This window comes from Sinocyclocheilus anshuiensis, unplaced genomic scaffold, assembly GCF_001515605.1.
Source record: "Sinocyclocheilus anshuiensis isolate Anshui unplaced genomic scaffold, SAMN03320099.WGS_v1.1 scaffold939, whole genome shotgun sequence".
In the NCBI taxonomy this organism is placed as follows: domain Eukaryota; kingdom Metazoa; phylum Chordata; class Actinopteri; order Cypriniformes; family Cyprinidae; genus Sinocyclocheilus; species Sinocyclocheilus anshuiensis.
The window spans coordinates 227,802-249,940 of record NW_015544227.1 but is presented as its reverse complement, the minus strand read 5'-3'; the positions used below and the strand labels follow the sequence as shown (position 1 = coordinate 249,940).

Here is a 22,139-nt window from a genome sequence, read left to right as displayed (position 1 = left end):
GCGTGTTTGAACGAGGCGTTTTAGGAGGGCGTGGACGAGTCTTAACTTTGATAAAGAATATCTCTTTGGGTTTGGGACTTTAGTCTTTGCAACTTTAGGGATCTTAGAACTGCTTGAACTGCTTGTAACACTCCAAAGAGAAAGGAAAACTTGAAATCGCATCATATGACCCCTTTAAAAATAAAAAAAATAAAAATGCTACATTTTATTTTAAAATTAAAACTATTTAATTAATTTAATTATTAATAATTCAATGATTACTCAGTCACAATTCAGCCATTGTCAGATCAGAAATGGCCAACAACTATTCCTATTTTTATCAGCTTTTATTAGCTTAAGAGAGGTAATCAACTTACCTGTTACTTTATATGAGCAAACTGACAAATATCTAACAGATATGGGTCTTTTAAAAAAGAAAATCACTCCAAATGTGTGCTGTTGTTGTTGTTTTTTGTGCTTTGGATAAAGCAAAACATTTTACCTGCCAGCTGAGCTAACTAAATTTAAAAAAAAAAGCTAAACAGTATACACAATTCAGCAGCAACAACAACAACAATAATAACAATAATAAAGGATTTAAATCTAAATTCAGTGCGTGAGTGAACTGTGCTAATGAATCAAACGGAATCATTTTAGACCTTTTTGCGCAAACACGTTTGATCGACTCACTAGATCAAAAGAGTGATTCGTTCGCGAATCAAGCAGAAAACACACACAAACGCGACATGATTCTTGTAATATTATCTGGGAAAACTACTCTCAGGCCACTAATGTCCACTGACATATGAACTGGGACATCTTGTTCGTAAATAAACTGAGCTGAGCAAATATTAATAAATTAAGCTGTTTCGGTCAACTTGGAGTTATTTAAAAAGTCGGTTCAATTAATGGTTCGATGACTCACTCATATTACACAAAAAGACTCACTTGTCAATTCACGGCACCTACTCTAATAATAGAACGAATCTGAATGAATATTTTTAGTGAACTGATTCTCAACATAAAAAATGAGTGGAATGAATCAAAATCTTCATCACTACAGATGCATAGGTAACTGTGCAAACCTCTCACTACAACTACTAATCACAAATAATACATTTAAAATTAATTAAAGTATTCCTGCAAGAGAAACAAACCTTCCACTGTCGCAACAACATATGTCAGAGTTACATTGTTGACCACACATTTGTATCGTCCTCTACTCCTCGTATCTACTTGTTTCACAAGCAGCGATGCGTTGCCATCAGAGACGCTGCTGTCGCTGACGAGCCTCACATTGCCACGACTGGACCTCTGTCCCGCTTGCTGTAAACTGAGAATGAGCGCCTCCTGCTGGTACCACTGGATCTTCACATCACCATTAGTGGGCGTGAAAGAACAGGGAAGAATACAGTCCCCAGAGAAGATGCAGGTCACACGAACCTCTGCAAATCATCAACAACAACAAAAAAGCTTTCAGATGTTCCTGCATATACGAGAATGATTTATAGACCTTAGTCAGGCTAGACGCAGTACTGAATGAACAATTGTTATGTTGTTAAACAACAGTACAATCCACTGAACGCACAGTAGGCCTAGTTCTATCCTCACAACCTCGTTGTCAAATATATGGCTTTACCCTGACTAAGGTCTATTAGTAGCCTATCATTTAAAAGGAATAATACTTACTATGAATTTATAACCTTTATGTAGGGATTTCACATATTTGGACTCTTAAAATACATTTACAAATACATGAATGCTGTTGCATTAGCACTTTATAACAAAACACCAAATAAAACAACATTTGCAAACAAATCATTTTAGTTATTATATAATTTCCAGTCAAGATTTGCGATCTAATACAGTGATCATATGTGATAGCTGCAAATTCTGCCGTTTAGTTAGGTAGATTTGTTGGTAAAAGTTACTAAAAGTTGCTGTGATGTCATTGCGTGATTATGCCGTTACATAACCACAGCTCTCTTCAAGTTGTTGTGCTGTTTGGTCAGCTGTTCAGTGGTTTCCTCTTTTTGTGTGGTTTAGAGGGAAAATGTCTTTTTATCATTTGAGTCACTTTTCAAAAGTTGCTCAAATTTGCCAAATAAATTTTAAAAATAGCTATATTTGTTGCTAGCTGCTTTTTGAATGAAAAAAAAGTTATAAAATCTTGCAAAAAAAAAAAAAAAGCTAATTTGGCAACATTGTTTGTCAAATGCATATTTCTATAGCCCCAGTTTCCTCACCACATACTGCATGGGTGTGCATGTGTACAAAACATACATATATGCACCCATATGTATGCAACCTTCTTTCTCAGAAAAAAAAGTGAGTTCTGCTGCCCCTATTTGCTGTCGGGCCTTTTCTGTGAATGATTACAACTGTGTGTTCACCCATAACATCACTCTAAGAGGACATTTATCAGTAATGACCACTTATGACTGTGATTGTTTAACATTCAACAGCTAGAAGATTGTTTGGCTATAAATACCAAATAAATAGAGCAGCGGCAGAGTGCATGCTTTTATGTTGTGACACGGTCGTGGCTTTGCATGCATCGCAAGTCTGAGATCGCACAAGATTATCTCTTTATCTACAGATTAATCAGCATTGATTACATCTTTAAGTGTGCCAAAATCCTTGATGCATTGCAAAAGTTATTGTGTATTGGAACAGTTGTGGTTTTAATTCTGTTTCTTAACTTATCTTGATGTCTTACATGCAACACTTTCCTTTGTGCTAAGTGTCTAGTGTAGATCTAATATAGAGTGTCCCTAGAGAGGTCATGGCTAGATGAAAAATTCACAGTGACTGTTCCAAGTCACAAATGATGGGCCAGAGTAAATTCTAGCAGACTCACTCATCTCCTTCACTTGCAGACTATAACAAGGAGGGGCTCAAAAACCCATTAGCTGAAATTCTGCCTCCACTTGAGATCTAAGAGTAGCATCCACTTTAATTACATAAGGTATATTTATAACAAGCATTCATCTTTCCTGGCATCTTTTCAGTCTGGCTGATGATCTGTTGCTGGAATAATGCACATTTGAAACTGGCAGGTTCAGAAATCAAACAATTGTTAAAATATTGGTAACTAAAAATAAATAAATAAAACTTACACTTTTTGTAAATGAAATAAAGTTAAAATAAACATAAAATAAAATATAAATATTAGATTTTAAACGTATAAAATTATAAATCTTGCCTTGGCAACTAACTGAAATGCACAAGTTTAAGTTTAAGTAATAAAATAAAACTAAAACTGATGTAAAAATAAATAAAAACATTAAAAAAAATGTAAAAAGAACAAAAATTCTTAAACTAAAAAAAGTTAAACTAAAATTTAAATGAAAATGAAAATATAAAAAAGCTAATTCAAAATATCAATAAATATTATAGTAGTATATAAATAATACTAAAATAACACTGCCTAATACCAAAGTCCTTTTAAGTATATTCTATAGTCTTGCTAATACATACTGAACCTACATAATAATTTATGACATCTGAAGCAATCATGATGGGTAACTAAAATAACAAAAAAAAATAATTAATTTGAGCACTGGAAAGAATTCCTAAGGAGGAACTACTTAATAACTAGAAAACAGATGTCTGTGGATGATCTTGCCAACATTGATGCCTTATTCCATCCACTTGAATTACATAATAAGGTATATTCATAACATACTGTAAGTCTTTCCTGGCATCTTTTCAGCCTGGAAACTGTGACGTACAAACATGAATTGATAAAAAAGTGACTAGCTGAAAATGGCAGGTACTAAAATTAAAGCAGATCAAGAGCAAAAAAAAATTTTTTTTTACTTCAGATGAGTGATTCATGAACAGAACTTTGAATTGCTTGATTCGATCAAGGAAAGTGGTATTCTTACAAATAAAAACCAAAGGCATACTGGAAAAATGAGCAAAAAGTTACTTCACTTTCAGAAAAAATGTCAAAAATCACAATAAAAGTTAATCTTACCTGGAACCTTACATGCCACTAAGGAAAAAATCCATAAAACAACACAAGAGCCATAGTGGGTCCTTGACATTCTCCCTCACAACAATGTTTTGAAGCAAAGTAAGAGTGCGGGACTAAAAGAAAAGAGTAGACAGAAAGAAAACTGCTGAGAAGATGAGACTCTTCAAAGAGTCTCTCTCAGGAACGTAATCAGATCCTGTTCCTCTTTACTGTTTCACAGACAGGCAAAAGTAGCTCCTGCATCCACCTGAATGAGAGTCTTTGTGAATATAAAAACAAGAGAAAGTACATAGAGAAAGTTCCTCAGGTGACTTTTGAATATTGGCTCTGCTGTGCTGTGAACTTGCTGTGGGTATGAATGACAGAGAAGGAATGAGAGATAGAAAGAGAGAGAGAGAGAGAGAGAGAGAGAGAGAGAGAGAGAGAGAGAGAGAGAGAGAGAGAGAGAGAGAGAGAGAGAGAGAGAGAGAGAGAGAGAGAGAGAGAGAGAGAGAGAGAGAGAGAGAGAGAGAGAGAGAGAGAGAGAGAGAGAGAGAGAGAGAGAGAGAGAGAGAGAGAGAGAGAGAGAGAGAGAGAGAGAGAGTGGGTAGACAGGTTTTAACACCTCTTTCATAGATCATGAGTCACTAAATGGCAGCTGAAACCCTTTACCGCCTACCAAGTACTCCTGCGAATAATTTTACAATAACCTTCCCACATCGCCCCAGGCCAACCTTTCTGAAGCTCCTGGTCTTTTATCACCACCTTGCACTTTGTTGAGGTTTTGCTAAATATAGGCATGCTGCAAATGTCCTTGCAACCTTCTCGCTCAATTTGCCAAACTCTAATAGTGAGGTAAGCATGTGTACTTAACAAGTAGTGGATTGCAGTAACCCTGATGGTTAGTAAAGGTTCTTATGATGTCAGAACATGAAACGGTTGTTTCCTTCCTGAAAGAAGCCCTAAAGATGGCCCAATATATTTTTCTGCTTGACATTCCAGACTCAGCTCCATTTGTCAGATGTATAATGCTTAGAAGTTTAAACTTGCGGTATTTACAGACTTTAAACTTGTGGTATTTACAGACTTTGACAGGTGCAAGTTGTTATACCAACCTTACAGGTTTGCCAAATGCACAGACTTGAGATGTGAGGAAGTGCTTTACTTGTCTAAGATGATCGAGTGCCCGCAGTGCAGCAGAAGTGGTCAATGTGTCTGATGACATGGCAGTGATGCTTCAATTCTGCCAGCAGTGGCAGTTCAGTAAATACTTCCTCTTGGCTTTAATCACACTGCATACAAATGTGATTTGGTTTTCATATCCAATCTTTAGGAATGACTGTTTGCAATGTCATTTTGCAACTAATGACAAATCTATCTATCTATTTTTCTGATAAACTCTATGGCCTTAAAACATTCAAACTTCTGATTAGGTTTTCTCAATTCAGGTTTTACTTGGAGCAAGTCCATTCACTTGGCCACGTCCCAGAGCAGCTGTTTTCCAGATATGCAAATAAAGTTGTTAAGGTGTTTGTGATGAGTGGGGCATAGTTGCGGGAACATACTTTATCTGGGGGATGCTGGGGGTCACTAAGCTTTTAACTTTGTTACAGTACTTGAATGGGAATGACCAAAATCTCCACGATTACGTTTCAACAAATGTTATGTACATTTGTCAAATCTGACCACAATGGTCTTATACATTTTGCCTTTGTGCAGATACAAATATTTATTTTTCTGGTGGGTTTAGATAAAGTAGCTCTTTTAATCCTTAAAGGGATAGTTCACCCAAAAATGAAAATTACCCCTTGATTTACTCACCTTTAGGTGTATATGACATTTTTCTTTTTTCCTCTCATTCATTTTTCTGTATGGTTTTGAGACTCACAAATGCTGTGATTCATGCAGTAATCACATAACATTACGTTGTTGTAAAAATATAAGTGTTTTAGATATACAGTATTCTAGGACGTCAAAAACTGTTTTTTTTTTTTTTGTATGTTTTAGGCTAGAGACAGAAAAATAAAGTCATTGAAATTACAGTTTGTAGATCAAGTATTTAATAAACAGTTCTAAAATTACATTTCCACTTTTTCAAATATCAGAATATTGAAAGCTATATCATCTACTTCAAAATTGTGTGATCACAACAGTATTAGCTCTCCTGTCATACAGTATTTGGCCACAAGAGGATGAAAATTTGTGTTGATAAACAAAGATGAAGTGTGATTGTGGAAATGACGCTTTTGCTGTGAACAGCTTTTTTATCCTTCCTATAATAATTAATGCTCTGCATAGGGAAGGATGATCCAGGTTCAGTGTAAAAGATAGATGCTTTGAGGCACGTGCATGTCTCTCTTAGATGCCAGCGCTCTTCTGTGCCCTCAATCAGACTCTAATCCTGGATTAGAGGAGCATGTTACTGCTCTAGGATTACTCTTCTACTGGCTGCAATTTTATTACTGATTGTGTGCTACTGTGTTTCATCAGATACTCGATTCGGATACTGTTTATTCTCTTTTATATGTGTAGAATCTGACTGTCTCTCCTCTATTCCGCTTTCTCATGCTTCTATGTCCCAGGGAATGACTTTTATTAGAACTAATAGATTTAAACTTTTTTCCCCCCGCTTTTGTCATTAAAACTATTGGATACTTTTTTATCATGTGCTTTGCCCTTGTCCCAAACCAAGACTTTCAATTAAAAAATATCAAAATCCATCAGAAATATTAATTGCTACATTTTTTAAAATGATAATAATTTAAACAGAGAGAAATAATCATAAACTATTCTGACATTTATCGTGCAACACTTATTTGCATATAATGTATATTGTATATTACATAATAAGTAATGGTATATTTATATTTAATAATATTATATTTAATAATTTTAAGTGAAAATTATTTATATGTTTTTATCTGTCTATCCATGAACACCCTATAGCAACTGCCTAGAAACCACCTAGAAGACTAACACTCTAATAATAACTTTATTTTTATATAGTATAATTTATATATAATGTAAATTATATGTAGTTTTATATATAAATGAATAATATTATATTTATTAATATTTTATTGTGTGAAAAAGGAAATTATTTATACACTTTTTACGCAAGTTGTTGCATCATTTCCATGATGATTAACTATTTTTTCCACAACCAACAAAGACTTTTTCAACAGAGATAAAAGAGACAACCGTGTCAGTGAAGAATATGTATGATTAAATATGAGACATGATGTGTGGAGAAATCTAAGAAAAAATAAGGTAAATACTGTATCACTTGAACATTTTTATTATACATAATTTTCAATCAAGAAAAAATGTTAACTGTTGTTTACTATAATTATATGTAAATTATTGTTTACTGTAATTACAGCCCTAGCATTAACGTGAACTTGCTTTTTCCAGAAATGTTTAAAATGTCATTTTCAGCAGTAATTTCCACAATTGAAAGCTATGTGTGTGTGTGTGCACGCTGTATATATAAATTAACTTTTTCGATAAAGGGCAAATTTTTATAATTGCCTTATTAAATGTGTCTGTGTTGTCTTTTATTCAGTCAATCAGAATACTATATAATATAATCTATTCCAATCTATAGACTAACACTAGACTGTTTATCAGCATCATCAAAAGCCATCTTTACACTACAAAAGTGGAACAGAAGCTGCATATGATATGGCCTTTACGTTTATTTACACAAACGTTTTAATGCTTCTCAAAGTTGGCATACATGTATTTACACAACAATATAAATATATTGCCTAGTTGTCTTTTAAAGTAAGCCTCTCTTTTCCTTTCCCATCCCTGTTTTGTTTCCCTCTGTCCCTCCCTTTTCATCTCTCCATCATCTCTTTATGTTCTCCATGACTGTAACCCTCTATGAAGCGAGTTAAGATCTGTCTCACAGATTAGTCTGATGGTGGATCTATACACATCAACAGCAGCATGACACCCACAGCTGTACAGACACATACAATTACAGAAAAAACACTGCCACCTTATGCTTCATTTACAGCTAGAGCTTATTCAGAATGTAAAATACTCAGTAAACAAATATAAGACTACAATGTTAAGTTCCCGTTGACAGACAGAAAGTTCAATACAAACTTATTCTGTAACATCAAATTTGAATGGTAGAATGTCACGGTTTCCATATTAAGCAGAACAATACAGTTTTTAACACTGATAATAATAAGAAATGTTTCATTTCAGTATATAAATCAGTATATAAGCATGATCAACATGTTAGCATATTAGCATAGATTTCTTCTGTCAGAGATACAAAGTCAGTTGATCAAGCTGTTTGTGTCTAAGCAATGTGTTTGATTTTGAAGAAAAAATTCTTGGGTACTATCCTAAAAATGGAGGGCTAGTTGCTTTTTTTTAGCTATCCTGATGGTAGAGTTAGTTCTGGTTGTGATGCACCTCCCCTTCCCCTTCCCCATGGCGTTTATAGGTTACTGAAAGATTTCAGCAGCTGCATGTAAGAAGATTAGAGAGGAATTAACGTCATTCCTTTGTCATTATAGAAATAAATTGATATTTGGTTTAAATCGGAGGGAGGGGGATCGCAGGAGAGCAACATGGTCAGAAAAGCAGACAGGCTTTTAGGCAGGGTGGGAATCGCAGACCGCCAGCCGTATACACACTAGCACACATGCACAAAAGCAGAGCTCAAAGGATTTCAAATGGGACCGTGTAACTTTTACTGCCCGGTGTGGATCTAAGGGCCCTTGTGTAGGAATGGGCGGCACTACGAGAAGGAAAGGATGCTGGGTAAGGAACTCCAGAGAGTTAGACTGATCCCACACTGTCTCTCTATTTCTCCCCGCATCAGATCCTGGAGCTCAGGACTCGGTCATGAACTTTGCTCTCTCTGTACTGAGGCTGATGTGCCTGGCCTGGCTGTGGCCCGTCACCCTGCTCAAAGGAAGCAACACGCAAAACCAGCGCAGGCACAAGGACGTCTACCTGGGCGAAAACACACGGCACAAACATGGAGGGTGAGGATGCTTGCTCCTAAATGCATTTGCAGAATGCTCTGGTAGTTGGGACTTGGCTTTGTATATAATCAATCAGCTCCGTTCGGTTTAATTTAAATACCCGTGTCAGCCTGTTTACACTCTTGGTCTTATTTATTGTGGTCTCGTCCCTGTGGATTGATGTGTTAGGGTTTATTCGAAGCCCTGCGCTGTTTTGACCTGCAATTTGGGGTTGTTGGATTGTGTGTGTTTGAAGGTATAATTAATTGTGGATAAAGGAACTCTGTAATTAGAGCTCATGTTTGAGCTGGGTAAGTGAGGTAAACAACAAAAACAGCACTGGGCAGCAATCAGTCTTTTAGTACTGATCCAGAGGGAGGTCATTTTCGGGTAACAGTGCCACTTGAGGCAGAGAGTTTCAGATTTTTTTTTTACATTGGATAAATAAATAAAAATATATTTTTTATTTATTTAATGAATCCAGAAAATGTCTTCATATTGATACAGTATATTGTGCCCTATTTTTATTTTTGTTTATTAATAACCTATCAAATTTAATTTAATTAAATAAATAAAAAAACCTTAACCCTAAACTTAGTCTTAAAGTGCTACATTATTTCAATATATTGGGGCTGAACTATTGAGTTTGTTGTGGCCAATATAAGTGTTAACATAATATAACAAAACATTAAAATACTGACTTACAGTCTAAGAGAAACTTACTAAAAGAAACGTACAGTCCCTGAAATATGATGCAAAAAGGTTAAACACACTAAACAGAGTTAAATCTATCAAATAATGTGAATGTTTATCCTATTAATTGTATTAGTAAGTCAGTGGGACTCATTTAGTGCAGAAATGGCACCTGGAAATGACTCAGGTCAAATCAAAACAGGAAGCAAAATATTTTAATAAGAGGCAAATTTAGTCAGAGTTTGAATGTATTGCTTTTGATTAGAATAATAAATACATGTAAAAGTGTCTCAGGAGAGAAATATCTGTTGTTGTGCATTAAACAATACTTATAGATATTTATAATGTATGTTAAAATGCATTATAACTTTTTATAAATAATTGTAACCCAAGTTAAAATGCATTAAAATATTTGCAGATTCCTTGTTATATCAGATATTGGCTGTTTGTTATGTTTTAATGTATACTTGATACGGTCTAAAAGTGTCAATCATTTAAATGATACTTTCTACAAGTGTAGCAATGAACAGTTAAATAGTATTATGATATATTATAACTGTGGTTACAATTATTCATGGGATTATAATGTGCATTACAAGGCATAGTAATGCATTAAAATAGTTTTATAATAAATTATATATAAAAGCTTTAAGTAAAGTATTACCGAAAACTGCTTTCTGGATTGCTGCATACTAAAGTTGAATTAATTTCTCTACACAACACTTTCTTTCAAATTTCTAGCTTCGGTCAGTGCTGTTTTCAACATTTAAACGATTGCTTATCTGTTAGATTATTTTTAAAAAGTCCCCATTTTGTCTCTTTTCAAACAGACGAATAGACTTTAAAACTAAGAAGTCTGACAGCACCAAATCTCTGCTGATTAAATCAGAGCAGCTGTTGCGAATTGAAGATCACGACTTCGCCATGAGGCCTGGTTTTGGAGGTGAGGGAATCTTTCCATTTAAAAGCAACTTATGAATTACTTTCGGCTTTGCAAAGTCAGTAAAAATAGTTGTGTTCTCAAAATACATGCTTCGAGCGTCATGTGTTATCTTGGTTTCTTGATGGTTGATTTGAATGACATTGCCTGGGAATGCAAACTCATTCCGCACAGTTGTCACGACTACATGATGGGACATACAACAACAGCACTAATACAGCCCAGAGAGGCACTACGAGGACAGCTGGGATAATTTCAGGAGATAGAGAGAGGGAAAAAAGGAGAGACAATGAGGTGCTGATGGGAATCGTGATGCGTTTTTCTGATGGAAATCACACACTTTAAGTTTCACACTATGACAGCAATTTTAATGATCACTATTACATAAGCAGCAGGAAATTACCATAAATGTTAGATGAAAATCTATATAAATATATAGATCTTTTCTTTCAAATTATATTATACATAACACTTTATTCTCTGAAAGTCTCATTCCCACATGCTTTTTAAGCTGATTACTTTGTATGAAACATGCTGGGCCGACAGAGATATCACCCATACTTGCTGCTGTTATTTCCTAGTATATGTCCATTGAGATAACTCACAGAACGGTGTTAAGCACTGTGTTCTGTTACACTGGCTGAACTCAAGATCAAGAGCTTTAAAAGTCACTGTGGGCCAAATGATCAGAATGTGACTCTGCCTCTGAGACTGTCAAAAATGTAGGTTAGAAAATTGTATGCGATGTGTCCAAATCAGAAAAAAAAAACACTCTGACCCACATTGGTAGTAGTGCCAAGCAGACAATACACAGAGGACAGCTGTGTTTTATGCACAGTAATCTGCATTATAATCCCAGTGGCTCTCTGAGAAAGCCTGAGAGTGTAGCTAAATCTTACAGGCTAGCCAAAGGTCGCTGTTTTTAAAATAAGAACATAGAATGTTATGCTGTTTTTTTCAATCAAATAATCTTCTTGTATGAGACTTTCTGTTCTAACTGCGAATTTAGGTCCATTTAGGTGAATGTATTTGTGAAGCAACAACTCTGTAAGAATCTGTATGATCTCATATATCATGCAGGAGTTTGATATGTTCATGTCCACGTTATTTGTCAACTACCAATATACTGTTTAGCATTGTACTAAATGATATTCCAAGGTGCTTTAAAGAATAACATGGTATATATCCGAAAAATAGTACCATAGTAGTTGTTTGTTATTTTGTCTGCTAATAACTACATGTGAACACTGAGATTGAGTTGTATTTCAGTCCAGATTAGGGGAACATCATTTGTGCTGGTGGTTCTCTGAAAACAGCGAGAGGCTGATAATCACACCAAGTCATGTGCACTGAGTTAAGTCTCTGTTTGTAGGAAGCTTAACATCGCTTTTCAGATTTTATGTGGTTGATGACGCAGACATGAGACAACTATTTGACACTTTATATGTAATTTCTTTGTTAGTCAGTGATAGTCAATTAAATGTCTTATAAAAAATAATAAAAATATTATAGTAATAGAGAGTTTAGTTTGTATTCTGAAAAAATAATTAGCATTTTCAAGCTATGAACTCTGGAATTTTTCATAGCAGTTTTAGGTTCTGTGGTAAAATCTGATTTTTAGATGATTTTTAGATGCAGAGATGATTCAATAATGGATAAGAATCAGACACTTTAAATTCATCTGTTCTACTTAGAGAGATTACAACTGGTCTCCATGTGTTTGTTTGACGTGATGCAGCTGTGACTTGAGAGACTGATGTTATGTACAGTTCCCTTGAAGAAAAACAGCTGCCACAAGAAGATTCACAGCAGAGTGCTTAATGCAGATAGACACAACTATGATTGTTAAACATACGTTTGTCGAGTCATTCTGTTATGACAATGCCAATTACATAGTCCTTCTCTCACAAATATTTACTCATTTGATTTGATTACTGCTTCCACTGATGGATCTCAGAAGTAAATAGTTGGTGATTTGAGAGTTTGATAGTTTAGCATTACATAGACAGGCTACAATTTAGGGAATCAGACTGTATTGTTTCTTCAAGGTTACACTGATAATTCTTTTGAATTAGAGGAAGAAATATTTGGAAAACAGAAATGCAATTGTGTTGGCATGTGCATGGGATAATTTCAATAATAGATAAAAACAACAAAGGACACAAATGTGGTAACATATCCTTAATTAAAAAAAAATACAACTGACAGAACTCTTGTGTATCTTTAACTATTGTCATTTGAACAAGCCCATAGCTACACTGATTTAGGTCTTTCCAGCCTTAACATAAGGCTTTCTGGGAGATGGACATGACAAATTAATGACTCACAGTAAGGTAAATGAGTCAGATCAATTGAGAAACTATTCCAACTGAATCATAAATGATTCACTAGGAAGGACAGGAATCAGAAGACATTTTGATTGGAAATTAGACTTCACTGGTTGCGCTGTATGTTTTTGATTCACTAAAAAAACTAGCACAAAAGAGCTTGTGACATGAATCAGTCTTCACGCTGTATGTTTCGTGCTGAATAGCAGGCAGCACTTTCAGAGTATTTTAGTAAGATGTCCTGTACATCAGAAGCAGAAGGATGCACGCTTATGGTATTTTTTTTATGGATCCGATTCTAGATAAGAACCAGTTTCAGTTCTCAAACTTACAGAGGTAAAAGGTTGATCTGACTAACAATGCTCAGATCATTTGATGCTAGATGAGTTTAAAGAGACATGTTTGAGTTCTAACTGACTTTCGTACGTTTAACCAATCACACATATCTGTTGAGCTTAGGAATGCAATAGCCAATCAGAGGCGCTCAGATGAGTCATCGTTTAAACTCATCAGTTTTGTTTAGTGTGCGCGCGCGTTGGCTGACTGAATTCCGGACTCTTGTGAATTCTCTCATCATAAACAACAAAACGCAGATATACGTACAATGTAATTAAGAGATTAATTTAACAGTGTATACAGCTTCAGTGATTATAACGATAGTTTAATTTTTTTAGAGCTTAAATTCACGATAGATCAATGTTAGTGATAATGTCACTTTCTATATATAATTTTTTCGCTGTTTGAATAACAGTGGAAAGGAAACGTTATATAATTATCAATTTCTAACGTTTTTATTAAATTGTAATCAAGTTAAATACAAATTCAGTCCCATTAAACATTTTTTTAGCCTACATGATGACACCCATGTCTGGTTCTTGCCTAAAAAGACGGGTTTATAATGTTTAATACATTTGGTTGCTTTTAGCCTTACCCTGGAGTTGGTTCACCCTCCGCCTGTGTCTAGCAGAGACTGTTTTTCTCAGCTAAATGAGAATCGGAAGACTGAGAAGTCACCATTTAAACACATTATAAGAGAAACAACTGAGATATTAAATAGATTTATTTCTGTTTTTTTTTTTTTATTCTATGTGATCTTCCCCCAATTCTGTTTCTTTTCTGTGACACTGAGTCCAGGTTCAGCTATTCCAGTGGGCATTGATGTGCAGGTGGAGAGCATTGACAGCATTTCAGAGGTTAATATGGTAAGTGTCTGCTCTTTTATAAATTACTTTTAACCTTTAACCTGTCAGTGAGATCTGCACACCCTCAACTCCCAGTACTAGTCATACATCAAGCTTAAATCCTCGACCATTTAAACAGATTGGATTCAGGACTGAGGCAGAGGGCAAAGGTTAAAACAACAAAGACTATGAATGTGTGCAGAAAAGCACGTTAAATCCATAGACGTGTTCATTCGACATACATGTCTTTATGTACTCAAGTGTCATTCATTTATTTTTATATTATTTTATTTTTCCTTATCCTGTTGCTAATAACATAAATTGAAGTATGAGAATTATGTAGTGAAAACAAATGTTTGGCACCAGTTATAATCATATATACACAGTAACTTTCAAAGTATGAAGGAGTGGCTTAAGCAAACTGACAAAATCGTTTTCATGTCTTTTGTGGGCATAGGACTTTACCATGACCTTGTACCTTAGGCATTACTGGCAGGACGACAGACTGGCCTTCCCCTCCAGCAATAACAAAAGCCGAACGTTTGACGCTCGGCTGGTGAAAAAGATCTGGGTGCCTGACGTCTTCTTTGTTCACTCCAAGCATTCTTTCATTCACGACACCACCATGGAAAACATCATGCTCAGAGTCTATCCAGATGGAAACATTCTCTACAGCGTCAGGTACCGCATGAAGCCACTTTCCTGGAACCAGATGTTTTTACAAGAGCTGTGAAACTAGCAATTTCCCCGAGGCATTTTGCTGTGTTTCAAGATTTCATAGGAAAGGAAACAAGATATTTTCAGCTCTTTACTTTGAAGTAAAGTTTGTCAAGAAAGGACAGTTCACCCAAACCTAAAAATTCTGTCATCATTTACTTAGCCTCATGTCGTTCCAAACCTGTATGACTTTCTTTCTTCTGAAGAAAGAAATTTGATGTTTTGAAGAATTTTCCCTTAGGTTTTTTCCATACTACAAATGGAGAAAACAGCCTTCTGAAGTCATACAACTTTGTGTAATTCACAAATGTCATTGTTCAGTGATAATCTTCCCATTCAGTGAGCTTTTAACTCAAGAACCACTATGACTGGATCCTCGAGTCAGTGAGAACTGGAGAACTGGATCTGATTCTTGAACAAACTTTTTTTTTTTTTTTGATCTGATTCTATTTAGCGAAGCAGTTAAATCTGTTCACACTCTGGACTGAATGATTTGTTCAGTGAGTTGAACTCGAGAACCAGATCAGTCTGATTCATTTTCTTTTTTTGCCAGTTCTTTCCAGTGAACTTGGTTCATGGATAGGACTGAACTTTTGTTTTGGGATTGTGTTGCAGTGGTCAACACAAGTGGAGGATTATTAGTGAATCGCGATTTAAATTTGAGTTTATTCATAAACCTAAGATATAGCATGGCTTCAGAAGATTGAAATATGGCCTACAAGTTGCATGGACTACTTTTATGTTTTGTTCTTTAATTGTCATCATAACTGTAAACTGTCATTATATGGAAAAATCTGAGTGAAAGTTTTATGTAAATTTTACAACAGAATTAGTATTATTTTATTATTATTTATACACTATTATTATTATTATTTTTAATTGGCTTTTATTTTTATATTTTCCATTTTTATTTTAATTGTTAGTCCTTTTTTATGCTTTTGACTTTTTCAAGTTTTTTATTTCAGTTTTGGTTTTAATCATTTCAGTTACTAATTTTAGTACTTCAACTTATTTCAGTTAGTTGCCAAGGCAGCATTTCAAACATTTCGTTTAGTTTAAGTTTTTATTTATTTATTTAAAGAGGTCATATGATGCTGTTTTAAAGATCATTATTTTGTGTATTTGGTGTAACAGAATATGTTGACATGCTTTAATGTTCAAAAAACACATTATTTTTCAAATACTGTACATTATTGTAGGTCCTCTATGCCCCGCCTCTCTCAAACACGTAACAAAGCCCCTTTAGTTTTACCATCAGTTCAAGCCCGAAAGGGCAACAGAGTCGCGTGACAGACACAGTGATGATGCAGTACACAAGATGCGGTTAAGACAGCTGACGTGCTATGATTTCTGACAGTCAGTTCACTCTCCTGTGATGTGACCCTGTTCCCCTCAGACACAACGCGTTACTCTGCGCTGCGCAAAACTCCGCATTTGAACAGTCAATGGCAAATACTTAAACTAATAACAAAACATACTTACAGTCGCTGATTCAGAAGCCAAGATTGTCACAGCAAAGTCGGAATTGACCCATTTTTTTTATTTGTTTTTTTAGAAATAGCCTTTGTGCACAGGCAGCCTTGTACTCTCCTAGGTTCACAAAACTGTCGTCCATAAAATGCGTTGCACAAATTCGAACATCTGGGTTGTGCTGTTCTGTTGTAAACAAATCTTAACAATGATTTCTAATTGCATCTACTTCCGGAAGGCCAAATAAAGTGCTTTTGCTTTCGCACTGAAACACAGCGTCTCCCTGACATGGCTGCATCAACACTAGTGCTGTTCCTGAAACCACGCCTTCTTTCTTTGCGTGAACTTTCGGCGCATTATGCAAATATTTCCACGTGTGACGTAGACATGTGGGGGCGTGTTTGAATGAGGCATTTTAGCCCGGTCTGGATCAGCCTTCTCTTTTAGATAGAATAAATCCTTTTGTGGGAGACTTTGAGCTTTGTAACTCTGTAGATCATATACATGCACAAACAGCTACATAACACACTAATGAAAAGGAAAACAAGAAATCGCATCATATGACCCCTTTAATATTTATATTTTATTTCAGCTTTATTTTAATTAACAAAATGTTTTTTAATCGTTTTAATTTAGTTGGCGATAACAACACTGATTAGATTTTTTTTTTTCATGGGGAAAAAAGTCATACAGGTTTAATTATGTGTGACCAAATCCCCTTTGTTTACTTTAACTGACAAATGAGGTGTGTGTGTGTTTAAAAAAAAAAATACTTCTTAACTATAGTTGGACAAGATTTTTTTCAAAGAATTAACAGCATGCATGGCAAATGTAGGCTTGTGTGCATGATCAGGTGTGCCTGAGCCAGTTCATGCGCAGGATCAGTTTTCATTTCAATTCATCTGAATTGTTTTCTTGATTTGATGTTTTGCTAAGCACAATATCACATGTCTCAATTTTAAACGGACTTTTTCAGTCTAATTGTAAGTGATTTGTTAAGGCTGTCCTGAATTGTGAATTGCAGAATCACAGTGACGGCTCTCTGCTCTATGGACTTCAGCAGGTTCCCTCTAGACACACAGAACTGCTCTCTAGAGCTGGAGAGTTGTGAGTATGACCGTCTGTGTGTGCATGTACACTCAACATTAAGCACTATCAACAGAGTACAAGGAAATAATTAGTCAAAGCACTATGCTCTAAGTATACCTGTAAACATATCCTAAATGTAGCATGTTGTGTTTAAGGGATAGTTCACCCCAAAATGACAAATTCTTTTACTCACCTTCATTTCTTCTGTGGAGCACAAAAGAAGAAATTTAGCAGGATGTTCACAGCTTGTACAATGGAAATACACAAATGTTTGAAAGTTTGGGGACAGTAAGATTTATTTTTTTTATAATTATTATTATTTTTAAAGAAACAAATACTTTTATTCAATAAGGACACATTAATTTGAGAAAATGTGACAGTAAAGCCTTGTCAAAAGATTTATATTTTAAATGAACTTTATATTCATCAAAGAGTCCTGAAAAATGTATTATGGTTTCCACAAAAATACTAAAGAGCACAATAGTTTTCCACATTTATAATAATAATAAATATTTCTGTAGCACAAAATCAGCATATTAGCATAGTGATTTCTGAAGGATCATGTGACACCGAAGACCAACCTCAAACTTTTAATGGTAATGTATACAGTTACCCAGGACCAGTCAACTTTAAAAAGTGGTTCATATCACTTGGGCGCTAAATTCCAAGTCTTCTGAAGCCATATGATAGCATTGTGAGAGGAACATACCAAAATTTACGATTTAAGATTTTGAGTGAAAACACATTCTTCTTGGCATTTAGTATCATTGGCGTCAAACCTGACTATACTTATGTGTGCATAAATGCCAATTTTATAACAATGACCTGTGTCTTAAACAAAGCTATTGTTTCTTTCAGAAGGCTTGGAATATAAGTCATGAGTCAGTTAAATAAATTAGATTAAAAACCTAAACTTGTAAATAAATATGTAAACAAAATGAGAAATGTTGTCTTGGCACATAACTAATATAAATAAGTTGAAGTTAAAGTACTAAAATGACTAAAACTGAAATAAAAATGAATTAATCCTATATAGAAATATATATATTTTTTAAACTGATAAAAGCACACAACAAAAAAATGGTAAAACTTAAACTAAAAACAAAAACTGAATATATTAAAGTAAAAGCTAATTCAAATAATATTAACATATAAATTAATACTATAATAGTATACAAATGATACTAAAATAACACTGACACAAGTTGTATGGACCACTTTTATGGTGCTTTTTGATTTTTGTACTAGTCAGTCACTATTTTCTTTCATTATATGTCAAAAGAGTAGCGTAAACATTCTTCAAAACGTTTCCTAATGTGTGAAATGGACAAAAGAACATTTTACGTGATTATGATGACATAATATTCATTTTTGGGTGAACTAGTCTAATAGTACTAATACTAAAGTTTTATATGTTTTGGGCATGCTAGTGGTGTATCATATAACCCTTTTTTAATTTTGGTAGTTTTCTCCAACAACTACCAGCAGTCATATTTAATCCGATTCATGCAGTCTTCATTGTTGCAGATATAAAATAATTGCACAGAGGAACTGGTTCAAAGTTGCATATCTCTGTCTCTTTCACCCATGACACTCAGAATTACAGGTGCATCTCAATAAATTAGAATCATCTGCTGGTGTTGGTCCATTGTGTTTTTTGAAAACCAACTTCACTGCACCCGTTTACCAAGAACTTTTGGAGCACTTCATGCTTCCTTCTGCTGACCAGCTTTTTGAAGATGCTGATTTCATTTTCCAGCAGGATTTGGCACCTGCCCACACTGCCAAAAGCACCAAAAGTTGGTTAAATGACCATGGTGTTGGTGTGCTTGACTGGCCAGCAAACTGAAATAAATGAACTACTGAATTACTGAAATAAATGAATTACTTGAAATAAATGAACTTTTCCATGACATTCTAATTTATTGAGATGCACCTGTACATGGGCCTCAGCTTCAGAGGAGAGATGACAGAGCTGGTTTTGCATGCTCTGTGTTCTCTCCTCTGAGGAGTGCCGCCCATGTATCTTCAGAGAGAGTTTGCTGTCTCACAGCTCCCCACTCCCTTCCCACGTTTTATTTTTTGCTCTCTTGAAGACGCATACAATGAGAACGACCTCATGCTCTATTGGAAGAATGGGAACGATTCATTAAGGACTGACGAGATTGCACTCTCGCAGTTTTTTATTGAAGAATTCCACCCTTCCTTCGGGCTAGCCTTCTACAGCAGCACCGGTATGTGTGCTTCACTTCCTCCTGCATGCTTTTATTACCGTACTACCATGTGCTTCATTACAGTGAACCAACAGAGAGTCCAGGGAATAAGATTTCCCAGCATTCTTGGCTGAAACGGTTGGATATATGCAGTGTTTTTCTTTCCCTTGATTTCTTGGGTCACTTTCAGGAAGCCTGTTACCCCAAATCTTAGATAAACATTTACATCATTCAAATAAATGTTGAATGTGTCATAGTTTTCACAAAAATATTAAGCAGCACAATTGTTTTCAACAATGATAATAATAAGAAATGTTTCAGCCTCATGTCATTAGCCCCTTTCACACATAAAGTATTTATTGGTAAATTACCGTTAAGAGATCATGTGTGAACAGGACCTTTTAAAAAATACCAGTAAATTCGTTCAAGGGAAGTTGTAACATTACCAGTAAATTACTGGTATGCTGTGTGTAAACAGAATAAATATTACCGGTATGAGCAAAATGAACGCTCTGACGTAAGACGTCTACTCTGGGCCAATCATAACATTCTGACGCAGATGACACATTTACCCCACGCTGTGTAGATCAGCATCAACAAAAACACTGACTGTGTTTACCCCTCCATATTTACAAACACAACACCGGGAAGCGCAGCCGTTAAGAGGTCATTTCTGGTTAATGATGTCACAGAATTTACCAGTATTTAAAACGGATGTGGGAAAACTGGGAATGGTGCTTTACCGATAAAAAGACGGAACGTCGTTGCCTGTGTGAACAGCGCATTTTTGTATTTACCGGTAAAGTCCTTCCAGTAATTTTACAGCAATTTACTGGTATTACTGTGTGAAAGGGGCTAATGTCACATATTTCGTAGAAAATGCATAAATAAAGTTAACATTTAAGAAATTTCACTGAAGACTTAAATTAGACTTTTTATTTATTTATTTATTAACTATTAAAATTAAATTTAAAATAAAGAAATATTTATTTAATTTTCTTTCTGTATTTAAAGAAATATTTATATAATTTTCTTTCTGTATTTAAAGGGATAGTTCACCCAAAATGAAAATTGTTGTTCCAAACCCGACCTTTGTAAGACCTTTGTTCATCTTCAGAACACAACACAAATTAAGATATTTTTGATGAAATCCCAGAGCTTTCAGACTCTGCATAGACAGCAACGCAACTACCACATTCAAGGCCCAGAAAGGTAGTATAAGGACATTGTTATTATTGAATAGAATCACTATTTTTGTTTTCTTGGTGCACAAAGTAGCTTCATAAAATTATGTTTGAACCACTGATGTCACATCAGACTATTTTAACGGCTGACAATTGCAGCCCATGCACCTCTTCCTCATAGCTCCCCACTTCATTCAAAATTACGTTGTCTTCCAGATCAAGTTCCGGCTCCCCTCGAGCTTCAAGACGCAGCAGGCCGTCAGCAAGCCTGGGCCGCGCCCCAGACTCGGCTGCTCCTCACACTGCACCCTTTTTCCTCTCAATGGCCAGCAGCCCTTGCTGCAGACGTCCAAGCAGGGCAGCATCAGCCAGCAACGCAAGCTTACTGGCCTCCTCTCTCATTTCCTTCTACCTCTTCCCTAAGCACCAGAGGCTAATCCGTGCGTGAGGCTGCCTCCGCAAAAGGTTACGGCCCCTCCTTATTTTTCCTTCTAACCCTTCTCTCCAATCTAAACCTCAGTACACTTCATTCACAGCAGTCCAACCACTTACCCCACCGAATGTTGCAGCTCAGGAACCACCCCCCCGTGCCTAATACATCAAGTCTCAGATTCTCGCAGAAATTCAGAGCGCTGGCTTTGTGGTTTCCTAAGATGCTTGGAATTCACAATAACTTCTATTCAACCCCAAACTCCATCCAACTGTCTCCAACCTTTCTGTGCTTGACAGCGAAACTCCTATTTCATCAAAGTAAATCAGATCAGGAAAAAGAGGTCACCACGTCGGAATTTTTTAACCTCCCGTCACCAATCCAACCGTATCAGAACCCTTTTTCTTGCCTACAATTCAGAAGTTCTCAGACAGCGAAACTCCTATTTCATCAAAGTAAATCAGATCAGGAAAAAGAGGTTACCACGTCGGAATTTTTTAACCTCCCGTCACCAATCCAACCGTATCAGGCCCTTTTTCTTGCCTACAATTCAGAAGCTCTCAGTCTACATCCCCTCTTGACCCTCTTTTGTCGATGACTGTAACCATCCCGTCACACGTTTTTGGTTCCAAAAAACATCTATCCAAACGATGTTCAGTAAACATCGTCCAACCAGTCATAGCTGTAGAAAGATTTTCCAGCCACTCCTTCCGAATCAGGGCAGTAACTACAGCAGTTAGTAGGTCTCTCAAGGTCTCTCATAGCAGCAGATCCAAGCTCTCGGTCGATGGTCATCGGATGCCTTCAAGAGCTATATCAGGACCAATAATTTTCACACAAAGAAAGCCCATCTAATTCTGATCAGTTAAAAGAAATTTGAGGCTGCTCCTGCAATGCCCTGCTTAGTTTGATACTGTCACAGCAGTGCCCGCTCCATTTGATACTGCCGCCGCAGTGCCCCGCT

At 35.7% G+C, this 22,139-nt stretch overlaps 2 protein-coding genes across 5 annotated transcripts in view; one reads left to right on the top strand and one right to left on the bottom strand.

Moving 5' to 3' along the window:
* Positions 1-4,031, bottom strand: part of LOC107697397 (uncharacterized) — a 6,406-nt gene extending 2,375 nt beyond the window's left edge. Inside the window, exons 1-2 of the mRNA XM_016498164.1 lie at positions 3,962-4,031; positions 1,137-1,424 (exon numbers count right to left, since the gene is read on the bottom strand). Of these exons, the coding sequence (XP_016353650.1) occupies positions 1,137-1,424; positions 3,962-4,031 (358 nt within the window). The remainder of the gene's footprint in view (positions 1-1,136; positions 1,425-3,961) is intronic.
* Positions 4,032-8,517: 4,486 nt separating this feature from the next.
* LOC107697425 (gamma-aminobutyric acid receptor subunit rho-1-like) overlaps positions 8,518-22,139 on the top strand; it is an 18,118-nt gene continuing 4,496 nt past the window's right edge. For 2 of the 4 annotated variants that reach the window (XM_016498196.1, XM_016498199.1), the window contains exons 1-6: positions 8,518-8,952; positions 10,455-10,567; positions 14,026-14,093; positions 14,530-14,753; positions 17,284-17,366; positions 19,445-19,582. In XM_016498196.1, the coding sequence (XP_016353682.1) occupies positions 8,810-8,952; positions 10,455-10,567; positions 14,026-14,093; positions 14,530-14,753; positions 17,284-17,366; positions 19,445-19,582 (769 nt within the window). In that variant the 5' untranslated portion in view covers positions 8,518-8,809. The remainder of the gene's footprint in view (positions 8,953-10,454; positions 10,568-14,025; positions 14,094-14,529; positions 14,754-17,283; positions 17,367-19,444; positions 19,583-22,139) is intronic. The other 2 variants (XM_016498197.1, XM_016498198.1) reach the window with 2 other exon arrangements.